Consider the following 24,085-nt stretch of genomic DNA (forward strand, 5'->3'; position numbering starts at 1 on the left):
TGCCAGGTAACAGCAATGACAAGTATTTACTGTGGGTCATAGGGCTGTAGCATATTTGATGAAGCATAAATATATTACAAAAGATTGGTGTGGAAAACAGTGATCACTGTTTTCAGAATCATGTACAGCCCTCTGCTCTCATGCAGATCGATTAGATGAAAATAAATTATATATATTTTTTATTTTGAAAGACTGATTTGTGAAGTGGCAGAATAAGTTTTATTTTAGTATCAAGTATATATCATTATTGAATTACAAAAATAGAGAGAATTACATTTTAAAATTCACCACTTGTCTAATCCATGAAATCATCTAACAGTTTTGGACACTGTAACATTAATTCAATCACAACAACAGTTCTATCAGGGTGCTTTATATTGTAATGTAAACACCAAGTCCTATAGCCCAGAAACATTGATGTGGGGAGTGAGGGCATAGGGTATAGGGAGGGATAGGGAAGGAGGGGGGTGTAATAATATTTCTAGGGATCGGGGCCAAAATGCAAATCTTCAAGTAAAATCCATATATATATAAATGTACTTAAGTATTTAGTTACTAATCACTGCTGCCAGAGAGAGTGAACAATTTCAATCCCTTTTCTTGTGACCCTTGGTGCCTCAGAAGGTTGAGGCCCTCCTTTATTTCTGACTGCAGCACTGAGACAACTGTAGTCACTCTAAATCAGCTTCACAAGCAGAAATGTTTGACAGACAGTTTGAATGAACTGCTGCGGAGCAGCCTGAGACCTACTGTCAGTATGAGTTACTGTCAGACACAAACCTGCATATCTTTGCATAGCATATAACTCCACATCAAGTGCATGCAAGTACAGAACCTTTGGAATAACTTGCATGCGCGTGTCACAGTTAAATTATACACAGACTGTTTTTCTTACTCACCCACTTGTGCACGTCATCACTGCTCTCCTCAAATTTCTGCTGGATCTTCTCCTCCAGGAAGTAGATACGCAGCTTTAGGCTGAAGTTCTCCTTCTTCAGGTCATTCAGGTGCTGTGAGATAGTGCGGTAACCACGGAAGCCAGAGTTAGACATGATGACAGGCTGCTCCTTTGTAGGGGGCACCGCAGCCCCCCATTCAGTACAACATAACGTGGGAAAAGACAGGACTGCAGAGAAGCAAAGCCCTGTCTGAAAAATCTAACTGTTCTGATGTTGTATAGCAAAAATCTAATGCTCTAATCTCTCCCGCTAGTACACTTCAATAGACAAGCGCAAGATCAGAGTGCTGGTCAAAACAAAAAGTGGACATGAGCTCCTCGCTGTGTGGATTTGTTACAGAGGGGCTCAGGAGTGGCACGAGAGGGGAGGATGAGGGGATGTTTCCTTTTTTACCACGAGAAAGGCATTACAAGAATCTGAGACAGGAGTGAGTGTGTGCTGATAACTGCTACAATACTGAGCTGCTGTAGAATATCCTTTCACTTGTGATTGTGTGTGTGTGGAGTTTAATTGGGATTACATTAGCCTGACATCAAAATAAAATCTCCTTGAACTGAACTGAATATGGGCATTTGTACATGAGCTACTCTTTGTATGTTCTCCAGTACTGACAAGAGCTGAATGTTTACAATACAAGTGATGCAAAAACATGTGCTCTACTAATACAAATTTAAGCTCCACAAAAAATAACAGTTGACTCAAAGCACTTTAGACTACAAGCACACTATGCATTTATCTAGTGTTTTATTCTAGAAACTTTAAGCGCCTTATCTACCTTACTTCAACAGCCAATCCTCAATCGCCCACAATCTAACATGCATATCTTTCCACAAAGACATATGGAGAACATGCAAACTCCATACAGAAGCTATGAGGTCAGAGTGCTAACCACTACACTGCTGTGCAGCCCAATAGGGGCAAATGTGAATTTCTATTCCATTTCAAATTTACATGGTCATTGAATCGTAAAAAGGCATAACTTGGTCATGCGCAGTTAAAGGGTGTCCTTTGAAATATGTACCATGCACGTAGGACTTTCACTTTATAACAATATAAGACCAAATTTAATAAAGCAAAATAAAAGTCTGCTCTAATAAATTAAAACAGTAAATGAATAAATACATGAAAATGCAGTCTCAGGAGTGAAGTTTTCATCTAAAAACAGATTCATAGAACCAGAGAGTACCAAACCACAGGGAGGCACTAATGCTCTACCAAAATTTCTAAAACCAGACGTCTCAGAGTGAACTTGAATCCAGAAGCTATTTAAAGAAACCTTTGCCCCACGGCTGTCACTGAGGAATGCTGAAGTGGGAGACAGTGATCACACATGCAGGGCTGTCCGATGCCAGCACTTCAGATGGCCCTGTGCCACACTGACTGACTGCATATTAAATTACATATGCCTGAATGCATGAACATATATTGTGTACACATACATGCACACAACATCTATGCCGAAAAAGGGGACGGCTATATGCAGAATGTTCATAACTGAAGGCTTTGAACATAAAATGAAATCACTTAGTCAGGGCTATTGAAACTTCACAGGGACTTTGTGCACTTCATTTTAAAAGAACACAGTTTGTTTGAGGTAATGTGTTCCTACTTCTCCTTTGGAGCGTATTTTTCTCCTTAAGTCTCAGCTCACACCGCTAAATGGCTGTGTATTTGTGTAAAAACACACACATCTGCTTCTCATAGGGCCCACATCAATCACTAAAGCAATGATGGCAATGATGGAGTTTCTATTTTTAGTGTTCCTATTTCAGTTACAATGTTATAATAAATGAAGATAAGAATGAAGATAACTGTAATGTGTATTTTTCATTGATGACAATAATAAAAAATAAATAACATTTTGTACGAGCACTGTAAAACGTAAGAAGATAAGTTTAGCATTTCAGTCTATTTTTTATGAATTCATGTGTGAGAGAACACTGAAACCCTGGATGCACACTAGAGTGTGTGTATGTATTTATGTATATACTTGCGTATGTGTGTACTGCACTACTCACAGCTATTTGTCATTAATCAATCCTTGCAAACACAGAGGTTAAACCTGAAATATATTACTGATACAGTAAATATATTAGTGATGACAGTGGTAATCTTATTCTGACAGTCTGACAACACAAAATAACAAAGATTACATCTGAGAAATTAAGCACATGACCACTTCAGGCCAAAATGATCATAAGAGTTTTTCATGACTGCCACAACTACACTGCAAATCAATCTGGAGTTAACAAGAACTGGAGAAGAAATGTAAACCCGAGGCCATGCAGAGAAAAAAGACTAAATTTATTGCAAAGCGGCATGCCCGTGAAATGAAATCATCCTAATTCTCCAGGACTTTTCCAGCATCAGAGCATAATCCAATACAAGAGAAGGAGGGGAGAAAAGAGAACATTATAACTTTTTTTCCAGGCTGTTGCACCTCCAACTTTTACCACACTATGTTTCATGAGTCAGGAACAAACTCAAAGTCCCATTATTAGAATCAGAAAGTATTAAGACCTGAAATTTCACAGAAGAAGAAGATCCATTTTAAATGTTTTCATTGTCCCTTTCCACATTTCTTTTTCTTAAAAAAAAATCTTATGCCTCTATTAGAAGTTGTTTTGTTACCATGGATGGTAGGAGGGAAGCAAAACAGTTTACTACCCTCTGCCCTCTGTTTAACTGGGAGGTTGCATGTGTGTGTATGAGTTTGTGTGTCCTCCGGATTGGCAGACCATTGGGAGTTTTCCCCCTTTACCGGTAACAGGAGCTCCTTGATGCCAGCTAGCTCAACATTTTCCAGCCATACTCTCTGGCAGTGCCAGCCCGCTAATGCAACTCTGCAGTGGGAATGTCTGATTGTGTTTATTATGCTGCCATGGTCCATGCTTCACGGTGGTTAAAAATTATAATTTGTAAACCTACTTAAATCATCAAGAGAGCCACTAAAAACATCCCCAGGAGCTAATTAAAATTATGGACTAAAAAAAGAGGGATTAATGCTTGAAGCATTCTAGAAACCAGATAACACCTGCATGATGGCTGTATGCTGCAGAGTGGTTCTTTACGTATGACATGCAATTACATATGTGGCTGAGTTCACCATACTAGGAAAGACACTAAGCAATACAGAGAGGTGCAGTGCGCACTGCCACCTGTTAGCAAAAGGGTTCCTGCCCCAAACCCCAGCTGGGGTCTATATATGTGTCAGTCTGTGGGTTTCCTCAGTATGATTAATAAGTATGTAAACTCTGTCTTGTAGTCTAAATCACTTTGAGTGGTCAGTAAGACTAGAGTAGTGCTCAATTAATGTCAGTGCATTACATTTGAATGTGCTCAGTCTAAGTGGTGGGTATATTGATATTTAAGACATTAAATTCGTCTTCATTTGATTCGGATTAATTAAAACAAACAAAAAATAATAAAAAAAAAATCCCAGCACAACGTAATCTCTTTGTCACTCTAATATTTCATGGGATGATTTGAAACAACATTAAACTACAGAGACCACTGGTTATTGCAAACTGCAGATACTGGAGTGTTGTTTTTATATAGGACACACAGTGTCATGAATTTTGAATCCACAGAATTGTGGTTCAGTGTGAATGTACTTAATACTGTAAGCAAAACTAAAGTCCCTGCAAAACATTATATTACACTTAAATTTTAAGAGAACTTAACAAGCAGGAGAAGGCCATGTGCTACTGTTCTCACACTAAAAAAGTGAAAACCTAGCCTTAAAAGTGAACCTAATACACCTAGAAAACTTTTACAAGGTTGTAAAAAAACAAGAAAAAAGAAAGAAACTTCAATGTATTACTCTGAGATAGAACTATATACAGTTCAACTCTATTTTCCAGTGAATAATCATTTCTTCTCACACCACAAGACTCATAACACTATATCCAATGGTTTGGCCAACCTTCAGAGAAAATGTGACTCAATGTTTGAGATTTCTTTACTGGGATAATTCATCAAGAGGAAAATTTAAAGATTGGCTGTCAGCAGAGCAAAGCCTGCTGAAGAGAGCGACTCCAAACTCAAACCCAAACAAAATACAGAGAATATCAGTGTCAAAATTCTTAACACAAAGTTAAGAACACAACGTGTATTGATTTAATTACTACGTTCAATTCAAAATAAAGGACAAAATGTATCTCTGTCCATCAGCCACAGGTGCTGTTTTCTGGTCTATCTTGCTAGGTGTGATCTATTAGGCGTTAAACATTAAACCAAATTTAGCCTTTATGGTCTCTTAATTGTTAGATAAGCTCTCTAATCAACAAAAGGAAACAAAAACTCAATTTCTAATCACGAATTTATTCATGATTCAACAAGGATGAGGAACCAAATGCAAAACATGGTAGGGGAGGTAAGGGCTGGTATACTAGACAGAGGTGCCATAATCCCGAGTCTTGACTCATAGTTGACTTTTCCTTATTTTTACTTCCTTTGTCTGATTAGCCTCACCTATTCTACCTAACTGTTCTGTCTTGTCCTGGTTAGCCCTTGTGTGTCAGTTAGTAAATACTGAAATGTCTTACCGTACGTGTTCCCTGCCTGCTTGTTTGCTTGTTTGTGTTTATTCGTTTGTTTGCTCTTGTTTGTTTATTTGTTCCTTTTTTTGGATTTTTTTAAATGAAATGAAACAATAACTTTTAGTTTATTTAGACATAAATTTAGACATAAAGGGACTTTTTAAAATTTGCTTTAATTTCGGTTCAGCAATGAGAGCTGAAATATGAGAGTTGTATGAGTTTAGTAGGTGTCTACATGACTCCCATCTATTGTTTTTAAAAACTGCAAAAGCATACACCTGGTTTCAGTTTTTTAATGGCACATTTGATTCAAATAATATTTGATGGTGATGACCAGATAGAGTAGCATTACTTAATAGTGGTTTTATAAATATAAACTCTGTCTGAGATTGAATGAAAAAGTCTTCATCCAAATGTTGTTCAAACTTCCCATCTGCAAAATATATATTTTAAGTTCACCGGGAACCTTATGATCCAAGCACCATCAATGTGCCTCATAAAGCAATCATTCAAGAAAGAATTACAGCTGCAAAATCAACAATATTTAAACCTCAAGGCAGTAAAATAGATCTGAGCTAATAAGGAGTTTTTGCCTGTCAATAAGTTTAATGGAACTATATGAATTCCAAAAAAAAGTACTTTTAAGTACTTACACACCTCTTCATGTAGCAATAATTATAGGCAGAAGACATCACAGGGTTAGGAGGATGTCAGACTGAGGTCTCATCACATCTCCCTCCTCACACTGTCTGTGTCTTTGGGTTTGACAGAAGCATTCCCAGATGTGGTGGCAGCAGCTGTGTATGAGTAAAGAATGGTGTAGTGCTAAGGAGGTGTCAGTCGCCCATCAAGGTCTTGGAGTAGAATGGCACTGATGGGTGGAGCGGTTCAACTTAGAGGGCTTCAACGGCTTTTCCAACCCATCTGCCAGATTTAATGCAGTGGGTTGGAACAAGCAAAACAAAATAAAAACAACACCCCCCCCGTAACATTTTGACTTTGCAAGTTGATTTTTAAGCATTTATGAGCTGGAGTGTTTATCTTTCAACCCTCTTCCATGCATTGTTTTGGCCAAAGACATACTGTATGTAAAGTGTGTTGCATGTCAAGATGAGGTCAAGGCGAATGTGCTACATGCAGCCTGCGGGAGCAGTTTCAGTGTGGAAGTATGGCTTGCATGACTCAAAAACCTTGGCTGGCCTCGGTGTTTAGCTGCAGCAATCGCTGTGTTTCCATGGCTATTTACCATGCATGCCATTGTTTTCCTTTAATGATGCCAAGAGAACAAGAGGCATGAAGCAAAACAGGATAAGCCTCTCTTTAACAGCACACACTGTGTCCAGACGCTCAGATACGGACTACGGATTATTGGTGGATTATTTACATCTTCTCCACAGCAGGGACAAGCAGGCGCCTGGGCCAACCCCATGTTATAATACAGGATCAAAAGCACTCAGCATTGTAAATGAAACTGGAGCCTGTCAGCAAATCATCTCAGCTGACACATAGTTCTTAATGAAATCACATTAAAGGTTATTTCAGAGGAAGCAGAGGACATAAATAACAAGTAAACCCTATTTTATCACTGTACAGCTGTAGCAGCAATCACAGGTGGGGGTTTAGGATTCATTTTGGAGCTGTTTTGTTTTCTGTTGCTACATCACCTGAAGAAAACAGAGCATTTCTGCATTGATTCAAGATTTTGAAGATTTCTTCACAGTTGAAGAAGAACGATCAGTCCTGTTTCCCTCCTTCCTTTCCCATTTCCAAAATCCATTTACTTTTACATGTCGATATTTCCCTCCATCATTCATATGCCAAGAGCCTGTATTTCCAGGTTTTATACCAGCCTCTGATTTGTTGAGATTATTTTGTCTTCACAAACAATTTGTAATTTGTGGTATCCCGTGCGGCTGTTTCAATCTCATTCACAGATTTATGTATTTTTTGGTCCAACACTTGTTATTCGTTTAATTTTATCAAAAGTTGGCTCATTGATTTGCCCATTTCCAAGAAAAGAATACAAATCTAAATTACTGCATTACTAACCATCAGTGTCAACTTAAATTAATTTCAAACTACTGCCTTTTTGCACGTTCTTACACTCATTTAATTTAATAAGCGCATTTAATTCAATTTCTACTATTGTTTGTGTTTCTGTTGCCAAAAATATCATAAAAGTTTAGCTATTAAAAGACTGCCATTCCTGAGACAGATAATATTTCTTACACTAAGGTTTTTAAAGTAGGCTATATTTAACTTTAAATTATGAAGAGCTTTTAACTTAAGGCTAAATCAATCTTTAAATTGACTTATCTAATAAATTACTACTCATGAGTCAACTTATAGTCAAAGCTCAACTATTCCTTCTTTATGTTCTGCACATTCAAAATAAAGAAGTCACTGACATTTTTCAGGCAACAGCTTTGCCCATTCGAGTAAAGCAACCTTATCAAATTTATAGTGTAGAAACAGTAGCTTTTTAAAATGTTTTATTTTTATCAGGAATAACAGAAAAATAGTGAGCCAGGAAAAATGCTGTGGTCTTGGCTTTGTTTAGGCCTGGATGGAACCACAGACAGTTTACTACTCTTGACCAGTCATAGGCTAAAAGGTTACAACTACCACGGAGTTAACAGTGTCTTTCAGTTTAACCCACAACTGATGTCGTGTATTTTTAGGGGGGAGGGTGTCATAAATACTATATCTAATACATGTCAGGTGAGATCATTTATCGTTTCTGCCCGACTGAAAGGCCTTCTGGAGCTATTTAACAAGAAGCCCCATCCATCGTTATAAAACTACAATTTTATATGATACAGAGACATACGAAGGTCAGTATCTTCCAGGTGCAACACAAGCTGAACACCTACAACTTTAAATTTTACTGGATAAGTGACTTTAAAAGGCTGGAAATGACAACAGGTCTGTGAGAGTCCACTCACAGAAACGGGATCAGATGTACCAGCATCATTTTCCCTCCTAACCCAGGCTGTCTGAGATATCTGACCCCCGGAAGTGAGTGGAGACTGTGACTGATGCCCCAGAGCATGGAGCTTGGAGCTCCAGCTGCTAATGCAGCATGATACTCCCATAGAGAGAAGGAGAGCAGGGAGCAGGGCCTGAACTCAGGCAGCTTTTGAGGTTAAAACACAGCTGCTGCTGATGGCTACAGGCTTGGTTGCTCTGCCAAAAAGGAAACCTTATCAAAGGAGCACCAAGAAGTCAGTGGAACCCTATGTGTCGATGTCCAAGTTAATAGAGTGAAAGAATTCCTGCCCTTTGGTCTCTCTGACAGAGCTATTGTGTGTCTCAATATGGGTAAAGGACAATCATATTTAACCATGTTTACTGGTTTGCAGACTGTGCACCAGTAGTTATGATGTCACTTTTAGCATGTGCAAGCAAGCATAACTGTAGGTGAGTCACTGGGGAAAAAAGGCTATATCTCTCAGCTTCTTGTATAAGAAGATAATAATTTAATGTCAAATTGCAGAGGACTGTAGCGTCACACAATGTAAAAAAGTCTAATCTGACAAACGTGTAGAATTCTATTCCATTAGGCGACAGGCAATAGACATAAAATAAAACAATGCAAAGTAAAACAATCTCTCTCCTTTCATCTCAGACAGCGCTTAAAATTATTGTCACATCGTGGCCCCAGTCAGTTATTGTTGCTTAAAGCTCCGCTTGTTTTGTATTTATAGTATAATGTCTGCCTCTTGGAGCTGGGCAAGCAGAGAGGACAGCAGCTTTTTCTGGTGGCTTATGCACATGCATTGCGGATAAAGCTCTGTCTTTAATGGGAAACTGATGGGAGACCAGCATGTGAGGCCGCTGGTGCTGCTTTCACTGCTCTGAAGTCACTTGTGATCTGCACTTTGTGTGGAAACACAGCTAACATTAGCATGTAAACAAGCTTAAGTGATTTATCATCATAACAGATCTGTTTCCGCTCGCTAACCACCTTAGCCAATGTGTGATGAAAAGAAGATTGAGTGTGGAAAAAGGTTATTAGTAGCTCCTTAAGTACATTAGCAAGGAAGGCTCTGATGATGATGATGGAGAGGTGACAGCAGCTCTTAGTATGTCCACTAAAAAAAAAAGAGGCAAGTTGACCAAGTACAGACACTTTCAGATAAACATCTATGAGAAATCACTTCTTTGAATGAATATAATTCATTTAACCCGTTGTGTTGCCAATAATCCACCTTAATTTTTCATAAATATTTTTTGTTGTTGTTTTATAATTATATTATTTTTGATATTTTTGTACAAGTTTCCAATAATACTGTACAACTTATCACTGTAAACCATATTTTGGGGGGTAATATATAACAGATATTATTTTAACTACAGACATAATAACATTTTACCATTTTCTTGTAATTAACAAATCTTATACAGAGGATAAAACGAAGATCGTTGCATTTTACTGTCACATTATTGCCCCTTCTCCACAGTAATGTGCATAATTCCACCCTTCAAAAATTGTAGGTCATTCGGCCATATTTGACTACAAAAAGGACTACTGTAGCGTGCTTTATGTCATGCTTAATCCCCTATATTTTTCTCACATTTCACTGACACCAGCCCTCAATGTTTTCATCACCATTTGAAAAATATATGTATAAGAAAACATCACATTTGTGACCAAATGTAAACTGCCGTACATGTTACATATACAAATGTTAAGTACCCAAAGATAAACAGGAAGAGCTTCAGTTTCAGATATTTGGCCAGGTTTTTAATTCTAAAATTTGCATGGAGAATTCAGTTTTTATTTCCAAAAGCCTCGACTGTTTCCGTTAAAGTGATGCAATAATCATCATGATTACTTCTGAAGGCCTGAACCTTAAAGATAACTCTGCTCCCCTGCTTTCTAAATGATTTAGACTCAGACTCTTGTCTATTAAGAAACATCTTCACCACTGTCACCTCTGTGATCATAAGAGTTACACTCTGTGAGTCATACAGCACCCAGTAACCTTAATACACCATTGCACTGACTTTATCTGCAGGCTTTGGTATTGGCTGCTTGACAAAAGCATGTTTTTAGTTCTACAGAACTGGAAAAAAGTTGTCAAAGATTCTTCAGCCTCTGCCTGTGTTTGCTTAGTGCTGTTAACTCTCACAGTGGAAACACTTGAGGTCTACAGATTGATAGGAAACCTTCCTGCTAAGCTGATTTTACTCAAATCTCCCTTTGCTCTGTGGTGATGCCAGGACTTATCAGAAGACCTCGTTACAGGTACACATTCTGTAATGAGCAGATAAAGACAAGAACACACATTCTCCACTATATTTTTAAAAGTTGAAACTATGATTTTCCCTGGATCGTACATTCCCCAATACTTTGTCTGTGTGTGAGGTGGCTCCCTTTATGTTATTTCCTGTTTTATTTTGATATTTTCTCGTACCATGTGCCTCGTATTTAGTTCCTGCTCTTGTCTTGTTATTCCTGATTTGTTCCCACTGCCTAGCCTCATTACTTTGTGTATCTCATGTCTAAGTCTCCCCTTGCCCTTTGTCGTGTCCTCTCTCATGGTTGTGTGTTTTTCCAAAATTTTTTGCTCCTGCCCTGCTCAATGCATGCCTTGATTTGTCTCCCATTTTTAACAGCAATAAAGCTAAGTTTGAGCTCATTTCTTGTCTTGTGATTCCTGCATCTGGGTGCTAATTCTGCCTCTTACATATCTTAAGCTTGACAGAAAGAATAATTCTGACAGTTCATTCATCTTCAAATCAACAAAAATGCTAACCTTTAAGGAAACACAAGCAGAGAACAAAGAGAGTCAGCATAATCCACATGTCTAAACAGCAAGTCATTTCTAAGCCATCTCCTTAACACAAACTAATACCTGTTCCCATGCCTCTGCTCTGCACACATGCAGGCAGCCTGAGCAAGGCCAAGCAAATACTTTCCATCAGTTTGTGTAAGCAATGATAAACACATTATGTCTAATCATAAGTGTATTTCATGTTACAGTTGGGTCAGAGCCCTTGCAGCCAAAATGCCCAATTTTCCCATGGTTGTATTTCAGAGGGAGAGTAGGTCTGTGACTCATTTCTGTGTTTATGGCAAGTCTAAATTATGGTATCAAGTTCAGCTCAAATCGAAACAAGTGCCAACTATCATGGCAGACCATCCCTTGCAGGCCACTTCTGTCTTTGGGATGCAGTGTAACTCAATCTATCCCTGAATTTCAGGCTCTCTGCTTGGAGTCATTTTCACTGTACAGGGAGAGACAGAGCAGACAGATCTGAAAAAACAAACACAGACCTTTAGAACAAAGTTAGTGGTTCTTTTTTTTTTCAAATTTTTTCAAAGAAGAAATAGAAACCACGTTTTGTGAATGAAGCCCAGCTGACAAACAGAGGAGGACCTCCGCACGCGCATTTGTGTGTGTGTGTGTGTGTGTGTGTGTGTGTGTGTGTGTGTGTGTGTGTGTGTGTGTGTGTGTGTGTGTGTGTGTGTGTGTGTGTGTGTAAGTAAACCTGAATTTCTGCAGTTTTACAAATCTGTATTTTTATGTTTCTATAACCTATAATGGATCCTGCTATTCAGCTGAATCCTTTGTCATGTCATTTCACTAGTTTACAATGTGATCAAGAGATGCTGATATTATACGGAAGAGTCGAACATGAAAAGATGTGAAAATAGTTTTTAGACCACACTGAAGGTCAAATTAAATTATTCGTAGGAAACGATGTTGAAGGAATATGATTAAATAAAATGTAAAATGTGTTATGTAAGTTTCGACAACCAGATTTTTTTTAAAATTCTGTGCTAAAGAACAGTTGAGACAAACTAATAAATAGTAATAAAGGTTTACTGATAAGTTAGCAAAGATTGCTGAAAGATTTTAAGACTGTTAATTATCTTTATTTATTGAAAGGCACTTCTAGCAGGTCTATCACTGCACTCCATGTTAGCTGACTCACGTCAGCCAAACTTTTACTAGAAGCTTTGATCGTTGCGCTGTGATTGAAATTACTCTGACAATAATGTACATATTCTCATTCTAAAATTTATAACTATGTATTATCCCCTCTCTATGATCTAAACAAAGAGCAGACAGTAACAAAGTGGCACAAGGTTGTACCTAGTTCTTGCAGATGTCTAAATGAGGAAATGGCTAACAGAAAGCATGCTCAAAAAATCAGGAATAACGAGACAGAGGAAGTTAAACTGAACATGACATACAAGAGACAAAACAACACTCAGGACAGAAACTAAGACATACCAACTTGACAGAGACAAAAGGTAAAGACACACAGAAACTACGAGACAACTACAGAGACTGGGCATGGAGAAACCAGACAGAAACAACTGAATGGTGAACAAAGATAAACTTTACATAGAGGAGAACAGGATGACTAGATAGGGAAACATGGGAAGACAAAAGTCCAAATCCAGATCAGACTGTGACACAACGAAACACAGAAGGAATAAATCAGGAATAACAAGACAACTATAGATAACAGTACTGGAAACAAGAGACTGCTAACATAAACCAGGAAGTAACAAAACATGGAATCACAAACAGATGAAAACTAGACAAAGCACAGAGAACACAGGCGAAACATGCTGAAGAGAAAACAACCCTAATCACCTAGAACAAAACCTGGATATCTAGAAAACCTGAGAAGATAAACACGAAACATAGAAGGGGACAGCACCAGACGCAGGGACAAAAGGGATGTGAGAGTACATAATGTCAGCGTGTGCTGTGTGGCAGGCAGGATGATCGACCCAAACGCAGGACTCAAGACGGAGGAAAAAACGGCTGCTTTTATTGCTGGAAAAAACTAACACTAAATACAAAACAAACCAGAAACTATAAACCTGGTGATGGCTGGAAACACGGCGGGAAACACACAGCATAATGAGAGTTCAACGTGACAACAAGCAGGGGAAGATAAAATACAGGTAGGATAACGAGAGGATGGGGAACGGGTGGAAACACAGCTTGGACCAATCAGACGTAATGAGACAGGGCGAGCAAGCAAAACTCAAAACACAGGACAAGGACTACCACAATAAAACAGGAAACACACAACAGGCACAGAGGCACGGACTTGATACTGAACAGAAGGAACATGGAGCACAGGGACAGGAGCGACACAACGACTGACGGGGGAACCTGAAAATGCACATGAAGACAGAATTAAACCTATACTACACATGAGGAGCACAGGAACAAAAACCAAGAACTAGAAATCAAGAAATACTACAGAACTTAGGGAGCTAGAAATACAAAACAGAAACCAAAACGCTAACAGTGATAAACCAGGATGAAATCAAAGATTAATAATAACACAAAACACTGGGTCACCAACCCAGAACCGTGACACAGAGGGACTCCAGGAATACAATATAAACTGAAATCAAGAACAGAACTAGAAGAGAACTAAATTCTTTGAATAGCAAGGAAGCACTAAAAGAAAACAAACTGTGTGCACTGGGTCCTAAAACCAGGGATTCAAATATGTGAGTGATGGCAGTTGCTAAGAAGTTGTTTACTACTCCTCAACTGGCTGGTGAGTGATTGCTGGATTTTGCTTGTGGATGCAAAAGAGGGGTATACAGCACCAAAAACCTAATGGTTGCTTTGATTGCTAGCAGATTACCACGGTTGCCTTTAGTTTGTATAGAAGGCTCTGACAGCAAACCCTTGATAAATAACCACAGAACAGTAACAACACTTGAAAAAGTGTCAAATGGAAATGAAGACCATGAAGACAGTTTGCTTTTAAAGTAAAAGTTACCTGACCAGTGAAACCAGTGAAACCAACACGTTTGATCTCACAGCTCTCAGTGAGTACACACTAATAACTGTTTCCCTTTGTAAGAAGCTGAGAGTAAACATACACTGTTAATTTCAGTGAAACAAAAAATTCAAGTACTTTCTTACATGGTAAAGACTGTACACAATGAAGTTCATGTCTCGAGCCAATGCCATTATAGGTACATTACAGTTTAAATTTGCACAAAGTTAATGTATAAAGAATGTCTGTAAGAAGCAGCATGTCATGTCGAAACTACATATATTACTGCCAATTAGCTGCTGGAGGCTTTTTGTGAGCAATTGAACTTTTGAGCTTTAATCCAACAGAACCTCTGAATACACACAGACACACACAAGTACAGTTACGTACAGGACTTCATTAACAGTGTGACCAGTGGATGACGAGATGGCTCTTTAGTAAATGTACAGACGCATGTGTAGATGTTTTCAAGCACCGCACAGCAGTTCAATCACACATGAATGCACTGGTGTATAGCTGCATGTACTATGTAGACTGGATGCGTGCCCTCTTTTTTGTTGTCTGTGGATGAAAATCAAAGGGACAGGAAGTGTAGCTAGAGGGCCTCACTGCACTGGACCATCAGTTGGCAGGATGAGAAGTGACTGTATAATCAGACAAAGGAGGGGAGGGAGAGTGGGAGGGGGAGCTGGAAAGAGGAATGCATCATATAATGAGGGAAAGACGAAAGGGAGGGTCAAGCAACAAAAAGATACAAAAATAAATAAATAAAAGCGATGCAGAAATGAATCAGTGCAGAAGTCACAACAAGCTTATTTCTGAATTTTAGCCAACTAAAACTTACTAGCCTTCACTGGGTTATGTAGCTGTGGTGTACTGTGTTTGTCTCACACACAAACACGCATGCGCAAAAGCACATGGAAAGCTGTAACCTGGATTCAGTCATTGAGACTGTCATGTTTGTGAAAACATTTATCGACAATGATAGATTCCCAAGTCTCTTAGGCCCCAACCTTAACCATCACCACATAGTGCCAAACCAGCCTAAATCTAAAGGCAATTATAGACAAGTGTTGCGTGTATACATTTTCATATCTGAACTTGTCGTGTGACATATACAAGCACACATCAAACACATGGCATTTTTACAGAAATTTATTGTTAAAAAATGCACAAGAAAGGGGGATTCGGGCTTTATCCTATTCTCATGAGAAGGTAGCAGAAGGAAGAATTTCATGGGGTGATTTAGGAACTGAAGCTCTATCACAACTGCTTTCATACATATTTCAGGTTGTCACTGGGGCAGTTTGACCTCTTGCTGGCAGAGTTGGGACAACGTCTGAGTAGGCAGAGAAATAATTTCATAGAACCAGTTGACCTAAAGCAGTTTCTAGCTGTGGCATTTTCAGTAACAGTGCACGTTTTGAGCTATGAACGCACACACTAGCCTGAGTAGTCAGATCTGTTTATTTGTATCCAAAAAAATCTGAAAAATCAAGCTTGATTAAATAAAATAAATGCCACATTTTTTTCCCAGTTGCTTGTGTAAAGGCCTTAACTTTAAATATAAACCTATAAAGTCCTGAACAAATTGCTAACAAATTTACGAATTCATCTAATAGTCTAAAACTTGATGAGTTGTATTTTCATGTCTCTATTGTCATGAATTTCTTTTATTTTCTGTTCTTAAGTTGACAAACATTTGAACAGCATAGAAATGCAGAAAATTGCTATGTAGTTGATCTTATTATTACAATGTTATTACCAATGTATTAACAAATTTAATTTTTATATGGTATTGTGCAATTTGATTAATTACCTTTAATAATGCTTTTTTCTAAAACTGTAATTATGCACAGTACTCGGATATGTGTTTAGTGTTTGCAATAAATCTTTAAGCTAATGGTAAAAAGTAACTAAAGCCTTCTAGATTAAATGAAAATGCATCTTCTCAGTAAGCTTTAGATAGCTACACTTTGTCACTGGTTTTATTTCCCACGTTGCATAACCAACAACAGCTGAACATAATTGAGAGTATCTATGTTTGTGTTGTGTGTAAAGCTCTGGCTGACAGCTACCACAGTGTCAGTCAGTCTGTCTGTGTGAAGAATCCAAACATATAATCATTCTGAGGACAGAGGGGACTTCAAGACAACTCAACACTTTGTGGCTTTGAGCTATGTGAAGACTTTAAATGTTTCAGATATCAGGGTTCAAAACTGTTTTGGTTGAATTTTCATGGCAGCATGCACCGCCTGCTAGTCTTCACACCTCTTTTTTTAAGTTTAAATGAAATACAGTACTTCACTTAATTGCCAAATAATATTTTTTTTCCTCTTTGGGCTTACTATTTTTGATACCAGGTTTCTGCCGTGTTAAATGAATATAAAACTGCACACATGGGAAAACACCGTGGCACTGCCAGTGAATTATATGTTCCCCCAGTGCCTGGCTGCATGATCCAATGTTGCGGCTGTACTTCATTAGCTATCTCCTCTTTACCTTTCTCTGACAAATTCAATAAATGCTCATCTGGTTCCAATTAGGCTCTCGTTAGCAATAACTGGCCTGGTATTTACTAACAGCATTACTCAACACTAGCTGGCTTGGCTTGGCTATACTAATCTGAGACAGGCCACATAGCTTTCTGGGCTTGTTAGTAACTTGCCAATCAACTCTTCCCTTCAGAAACATGTTATCTCTAAAAAGCCTCCACATGAATATCCCCTAGTATTTATAGTCAGCAGTTATTTTATGTTTAGTCCCAAGAAAATGCTAGTTTAGCTTACCAGCAGTTATACATTTATCTAATGCTGATACATTTCTATTTACATTTTCTCTATGCAATGAGGTACCTTGGAAGTACCATATAGTTTTAACGAGGCACTACCAAAAGACAAATCAAATAGCATCCAACGTAGATATAAAATACAAACTGGGAAAAGGTGTGGGTCTTTAAATTCAAAGATCCTCTGCAAGTGCAGACCACTGCTCACTGTTTTTCAAAGTTCAATAAAGAATGCAATTGTTTTATGTAAAAATCCATTAATAAAGTATAGTATATGTGGTACTGGAAAATATTGTTATGAACTACTTAAAGACATGTTCAGTAGAGGATTCATGTGCAGGTTAATGTGTTTTTCAGAGGCTGTCTTGGAGTTGTGAGGTATTTGTATGGCACTCAGATTCATCCACTGTGGGTCACAGCTTCTTTTTCAAATGGAGAATTTGATGGTCTAATTCTAATGTTTCACCGGCAAGAGAAAATATTTTCACAGGGTGGAAAGGGTACTGTTACTTGGAATTCCAATCTAGGAAAAAGAAAAAAGAAAAGGGTAGCTTTGAAAACATGTACACTGTATACACAGCAAACATATTTTAATAGATGTTCCGTATTTAAATATGAAAACTGAGCAGATGTACTAATGACTGTTTTCAGTGACAAATTTATTCATATTTTGTGCTCCAGCAATTATTTGTGGCCGCCAAGTTGCAACCACCAGAGTTAAAAACCAAGGACAAAAAGGGCAGTTCATTTGAGTTTAGCTCAAAGAGAAAGTCAAATCCAAAAGACTCCCATGTTAAAATTCCCAACTTTGAAGAATTAAAAGAATTTAGCTTCTCAATTTGTAAAAACTAATTCATGTGGAATGAACTGCAACTTTAGCTGACTGCTGTCAGGAGTTTTTGGGTCTGTTTCTGTTATTTCTGTTATTGGTGTTGTTTGGAGCACTTGTCTGTTAAACAATTAGGCCTGCTGTGTCATACAGACTATTCAAGAAGTCTGTTCTTCAGTTTTGTTGACTGAAGTTTTGTCTGTTATTAATTAATATTCATTAGCAGATACCTGTGCACCCCTGCAGGTTATGAAAAATTCTTGTTGGTCACTTCTGGCTCCAGGACACATGACAATATAAATACATATGACCAAATAAATTAATTACTGCTTGTTTATGGTAGTGAAACAACAGTATAGTTCACTGATGTTTTTTTGAATGGGTTTTTTCACAACAGTGGAGCTCTTTGGCCCAGAGGGATGGGATGTGTAAGGTTCTTGATATTCACACTTGTTAGGAGGAAACAATCACTGTATTCATCCTGTAAAGGACAAAGGGTTTTTCAAAACCTAATCAGGTTTTAAAACATGTTGAAATAGTCAGGAGCATGATGAAGAGAAGCTGCTGAGTAGTACTTAAGCACATAAATACTATTGAGAATGTCAGTGACAGACAATATAAGAGCAAATGGAAGAGTGTTAAAGAGAAACAGACAGATAAAGCAGTGTGGGACTAATGTAGACAAGTAGAAAATTTCAAATAGAAAAGCGAGCAACTGATGAAAGTCAGGAGTTTCTTTAGCTGCTCCTGGTCTTCCTTTCCCCCCCTCTGCTAGTAATTATTCCATTTCAAGGCTCCCTCAATCATAGATAAGTCAAAGGGTTTACCAAAAAGCACCTGTCCCCAAAGCACAGAAGAAAAACTCAGTTTCAACACTCCATTCTAATGTGCTGATTCCAGGAACCTTACATTGGAAATAAATGATGACACATGGGTGCTTCGATCAGTTCCAACTGAGGATTTTTTTTTCTTTTCAAACATACATTTTTCCTCCCTTTTCTCTGGCAGCTGGATAAGTTTTCTCTGGTATGTGAGGGGGGAGGGAGGAAAAAGAAGGTTGTCTGTACTGAGGTCTGTTCGGCACATGTTCCTCTTTCACAACCTTTTATAAGTTATCCCAACTGAGGAAAAGAAAGAGATTTAACAGTGGGAAAGAAGAAGAACAACAGACAAAGTCAGAGTCTGCAGAATGTGTCTGAGGAAAAAAGAGAAAGATGGGTGGAGCAGAGGAGATGACGAGACAGCTTTGATTACTGGTTATTACCAGCCTGCAGAGAGACTCTATTAAACAATAACAAATGGAGACCATCAGTCAGTCCATCAGTAATAGGCTACAACAAGAAGTCTGCTGATGGGAAACACACATACTAATAGTAAACGCAGGCAGACTTAAAAGATATAAAAGCAACTTCATAAAAATCGAAATTAAATTTCCACTCCTAGGTGTTTTTGAAAGAAAAGTGTCACATTTGCCAACTCTTTGGCAGTTTAAAGGAAAAAAGCCTGTTTGTCTAACGTGTCTGTATTGCCCGAGTTTACGGTAGAGAGCAGTGACGCACTGACACTTTTGCACCTTTTGGGTGTTTTGGCATCCAAATTTTTTATCACTGCAATTTTTTCCTAAAGCTTTCTGAAATTAAAGTTTACCTAATGTGCATCGCATTTATTAGTTATGTTGTCTATGTGTTATACAGAAGCATCAGTAGAAGCAGCTCTACTGTGAGTCCATCCCAAATCACTAAATTCCTCACTCTGCACTAATGGTGCAGGGCAACAAAAGTGATGAGTATTGAAGAACACAGCTCATGGCCATATATGAGGGTAGAAATGTTGACTGGCTGGTAAATTAACAACTTTAATTTCATGTTCAGCTATCTTTTCACCTATAACACTGATATAGCATCTACATAACTGTGGAGACAGCACCAATCCTTCTGTCACCTCCCACACCATTCTCCACTTACTCATAAACAAGATCCCAGGACATGTCAGCTTTTCTACTTGGGGCAGAAAGTCGTGACTTGAAGTAGACACTCCACCCTTTTCCTTGGTTTCAGATTGGGAGGACTAATTCTTATTCCCACCCAATGAACTGCTCTGGCGCAAGCTACGACCAGATGAAACTAACAAAACCAAATCATCCACGAAAAGCAAAGACAAGATCCTGAGGCTACTAAAGCGCGAAGTGGCAAAAGGTTTCCTTTAACTTCTGTCTCTAAAAAGATTATCAGTATCAGTGAAAAAGGAAGCTCTGGCAGAGTCCAGCACCCACTGGAACTATGTCTGATTTATTAATGGCAATATGGACGATGGTTGTGTAGGGATCGAATAGCCCATAAAAATTGGCCAAAAACCTTATACTCCCAAAGCAACCCCGATGAACAAATTTCATCTCCCAAGATGACAAAGATCCCACAAACCCTTGAATATCCAGTATTCCAAGATCAAGAAAAAAAAAGATTCTTCCTCCTGAATCTGGGGTTTGACCAATGGATGTACTCTCTTCATTCGTACCCTAGCACAGAAATTTCTGTTGTTTAACTACCTCATTGATTTCTCCCACTCATGGGTGAGTAGTTCCCTCTTTCCCAAACTCTGCCTCTGTCACCAAAGTGGGGCTGAGGAGATCCTTGAAATATTCTTTCCATTGCCTGACTGTATCTTCCACTGAGGTCAGGAGCAGCCCATCCCCACTGTACACTGTGTGAGTATCACTTTCCATTCCTGAGTCGCCAAAACTGATCATTGATCTGTGACCTAAGGTGTCTGGATAACATGCACTTATGAACACCATTATGCTTGAGCATGACACTTATTATGGAGAAACAGTGGTACAGGGAAGGCCAAGAAAAGCAACCCTCAAGTCTACAAAGGAAAACCCCAACATGCAGAGAATCAACCAAGTATATCCACCCCTGTCCACTGACTCTCACAAAATTTCAAATCAATTCAGATCAGTTCAGTTTTATTTATATAGCTCCAAATCACAACAACAGTTGCCTCAAAGGACTTTATATTGTAAGGTAAAGACCCCACAATGATACAGAGAAAACCCCAACAATCACATGACCCCCAATGAGCAAGCACATTGGCGACAGTGGGAGCGGCAGCCATCTGCTGCAACCAGTTGGAGGTGAGGGGAGGAAGACAAGACAAAGACATGCTGTGGAAGAGAGCCAGAGATTAATAATAACTAATAATTAAATGCCAAAAGGTGTATAAACACATAATGAGTAGAAAAAAAAGGTGACTGAAGAAGTAACATGGTAATCCCCCAGCAACCTAGATCTATCGCAGCGTAACTAAGAAAGGACTCTGGGTCACTTGATCCAACCCTAACTATATACTTTATCAAAAAGGAAAAAGAGGAGAAATATGCTCTCTCTTTCTAGTCCTTGTCAGTAATCTTGTTGCAGCATTTTCAAAAAATAAAAAAATGGAGGTCTTTAAGGCATTCCTGCAGTTTAACTAATTGGTGTGTGTTTAATTGGTAGATAAAATCAGGTATCATCTGCATAGCAGTGAAATGTATGCCTTCTGATGATTCTGCCTAAGGGAAGCATATATAATGTAAACAGAATTGGTCTTACATAATGCTGTGGAGCTCCATAATTAACCTTAGTGTCTACATGAACAAACTGGAGTCTATTAGACAGATACGATTCAAACCATTGCAGCGCAGTACATTTAATACCTGGGGCATGGTCTAATCGCTGTAATACAGTTGTTATGGTCAACAGTATTGAACGCTGCACTGAGGTCAAGCAGGAAAAGCACAGAGATGAGTCCACTGTCAGAGGCCATCAGAAGATCATTTATATCCTGCACAAAAGTTGTTTCTGTGCTGTGATGAGCTTTTAAACCTGACTGAAACTCTTCAAATGACTCATTCCTCTGCAGATGATCAGTTAGCTGTTTTACAACTACTCTTTCAAGACAAACAAAGGGGAACCTAATATTTGAAGAGAGTCCAGCCCTTCTCCAGGAGACTGGTTTCAGAGCCTGAGCCATGCATCAACATGAGCATAAGAATATCTAGCTGGTATCTCTTAACCCTAGGCACTAGCTCAGGCTCCTACCCCACCAGACAGGAGATGTTTCATGTCCAAAGAGCTAGTTTAAATAGCCAGCAATCAGACTGTCACGACGTCTGCCCTCAACTGCTACCCAATACACACTGCACCTGACACCTAGACCGCCTTCTTCAGCCTGTCGATCAACAAATAACATAATTGATCAATGGATGTTGTTTACCAGATGGCAGTTTTTAAAAACATAAAATATTTATTTTTTACATTTAAATATGTAATATTCATACACTGCTCAAAAAAAATTAAAGGAACATTTTGAAAACACTTCAAATTTGAATGCTGGATTTCTATAAATGACTGGATAATATGTTAAGAGCAAAAGGATACCATATCATTTGTTGGAAATAAAAATGATCAACCTACAGAGAGCTGAATTCAAAGACACCCAAAAATCAAAGTACAAAAATGATGTGGCAGGCTAGTTCAGTTTGGAGAAATTTAATTGCAGCAACTCAAAATGGTACACTGTAGTCTGTATGGCCCCCACGTGCTTGTATGCATGCCTGACAACGTCAGCGCATGCTCCTAATGAGACAATAAATGGTGTCCTGGGGGATCTTGTCCCTGATCAGGACCAGTGAGGTCCTTGCAGTTAATATTTCTAGCAGTCTTTGTTGTTATAATGAAATCATAGTCAATAAAATTTTGAATGTGTTAGATTTTTTTTTTTTTTTTTTTTTTAGCTCCACAACAGTTTACATGTTTGTTGCCATTTCCTGAACAAGCTGTCATGAATTATGGTCTTGTAAACCAGCTATTTTCCTCAGGTGCTGATTTTTAGGATTTGTGGAGGGTACTCAGACTGTGGTTTCTCTGCCTCTCTGACCCCAGAATGAAAGACTGGCTATACTATTAGAGTAATTGCAAGATCTGGCCTTGCACTAAGTTTTTTTCTTTTTTGTGCCATTTTGTTTGTAACTGTTTCCATATGATTGGTTGGGCTCATGGGAGGACAGATGATGAAATATAACACACAAATCCCATCTAAATAACAGAAAAACACACAATAGAGCTTTCTGTATATCAAATGCACACATTAATATATACAAGCGTGCACACACACACACACACACACACACACACACACACACACACACACACACACACACACACACACACACAGAGTTGGGGTTGTGATCAACTGAGTTGTTTAAAAATGATTTGCTGACATGTTAGAACTCCAAAGTAAAATGTTTTAATGCTTTCAAGGAACGACATAAAATACCAAACTGTCAGAAATAAAACATTAAAAAGTTGTGATTATCAAGGGTGAGTCAGTGTGGTTATGTTATTGGTGGAAGGGGCTGGAAGCAGATTTCTGTGCATTTTTACTGAACAATTATCATCCATGACCAATGCTGTGATCAACTCAATATGTCTTCTTTGACCCAGCGGAGAAGATCACAAATTGCACAAGCCTGGGACCAATTAACAAGTTATAGGCGTGCATGGACTACCAGCATACTTTTCAAAGTCGATTTGTCTCTCTGTCCAGCTGGTGGCGCTAGTGCATCTCACTGAAGCCTGTCCAGATTTCCACTGACTAAACATGCTACTCTTTCCTATGGCCCACAGGCAATACAAGGTCCTGGTCTTCTGTGCGTGAACACCAATGCATATACCAAATATTTCAAAGCAAATAACAAATCAAAAGAGAAATTGTGTTCTTCCACCTCATTGTTCAAACAGAACAGACTGAGAACATTTCTGTTTGTCAGTGTAAGGCAGCTAATTCAAGCTTGAGTAGATCTGCTGATTTACTCAAAGCTGAGCTCCTTTTTATTGATCTGCTGCATGTCTGAGTACTGCTGCCGTGAAAACTGACTCCTCTGCTGTCAGCATGTCTTAACACTCATTAGCTCAATCACCGGATACCCTGCAAAAAATATGATCAGTACCTACCATCCTTGAAATGCATAGAGTCAAGCAGCAGAATTTCTTAGCAGTTTATCACAGAGGGAACAGGCAAGCAGAGCTGGCCCAGGAGCGCTGGCAATATGTAGAACAAAACACACAGCTGTTCACAAGAACAATCAACTGATTAGGAGGCTGTATCATTTCATATTTTTAACTTTGAGGGTGCAGACAAACAACAATAGTGTCAA

General features: G+C 38.5%; 1 protein-coding gene across 3 annotated transcripts in view; it reads right to left on the bottom strand.

Annotated features, from left to right (window-relative positions):
* pde4dip (phosphodiesterase 4D interacting protein) overlaps positions 1-24,085 on the bottom strand; it is a 97,596-nt gene that overhangs the window by 49,259 nt on the left and 24,252 nt on the right. For all 3 annotated transcript variants that reach the window (XM_076876099.1, XM_004569353.4, XM_004569352.4), the window contains exon 4: positions 900-1,010. In XM_076876099.1, the coding sequence (XP_076732214.1) occupies positions 900-1,010 (111 nt within the window). The remainder of the gene's footprint in view (positions 1-899; positions 1,011-24,085) is intronic.

Source organism: Maylandia zebra, linkage group LG17, assembly GCF_041146795.1.
Source record: "Maylandia zebra isolate NMK-2024a linkage group LG17, Mzebra_GT3a, whole genome shotgun sequence".
NCBI classification, from domain to species: domain Eukaryota; kingdom Metazoa; phylum Chordata; class Actinopteri; order Cichliformes; family Cichlidae; genus Maylandia; species Maylandia zebra.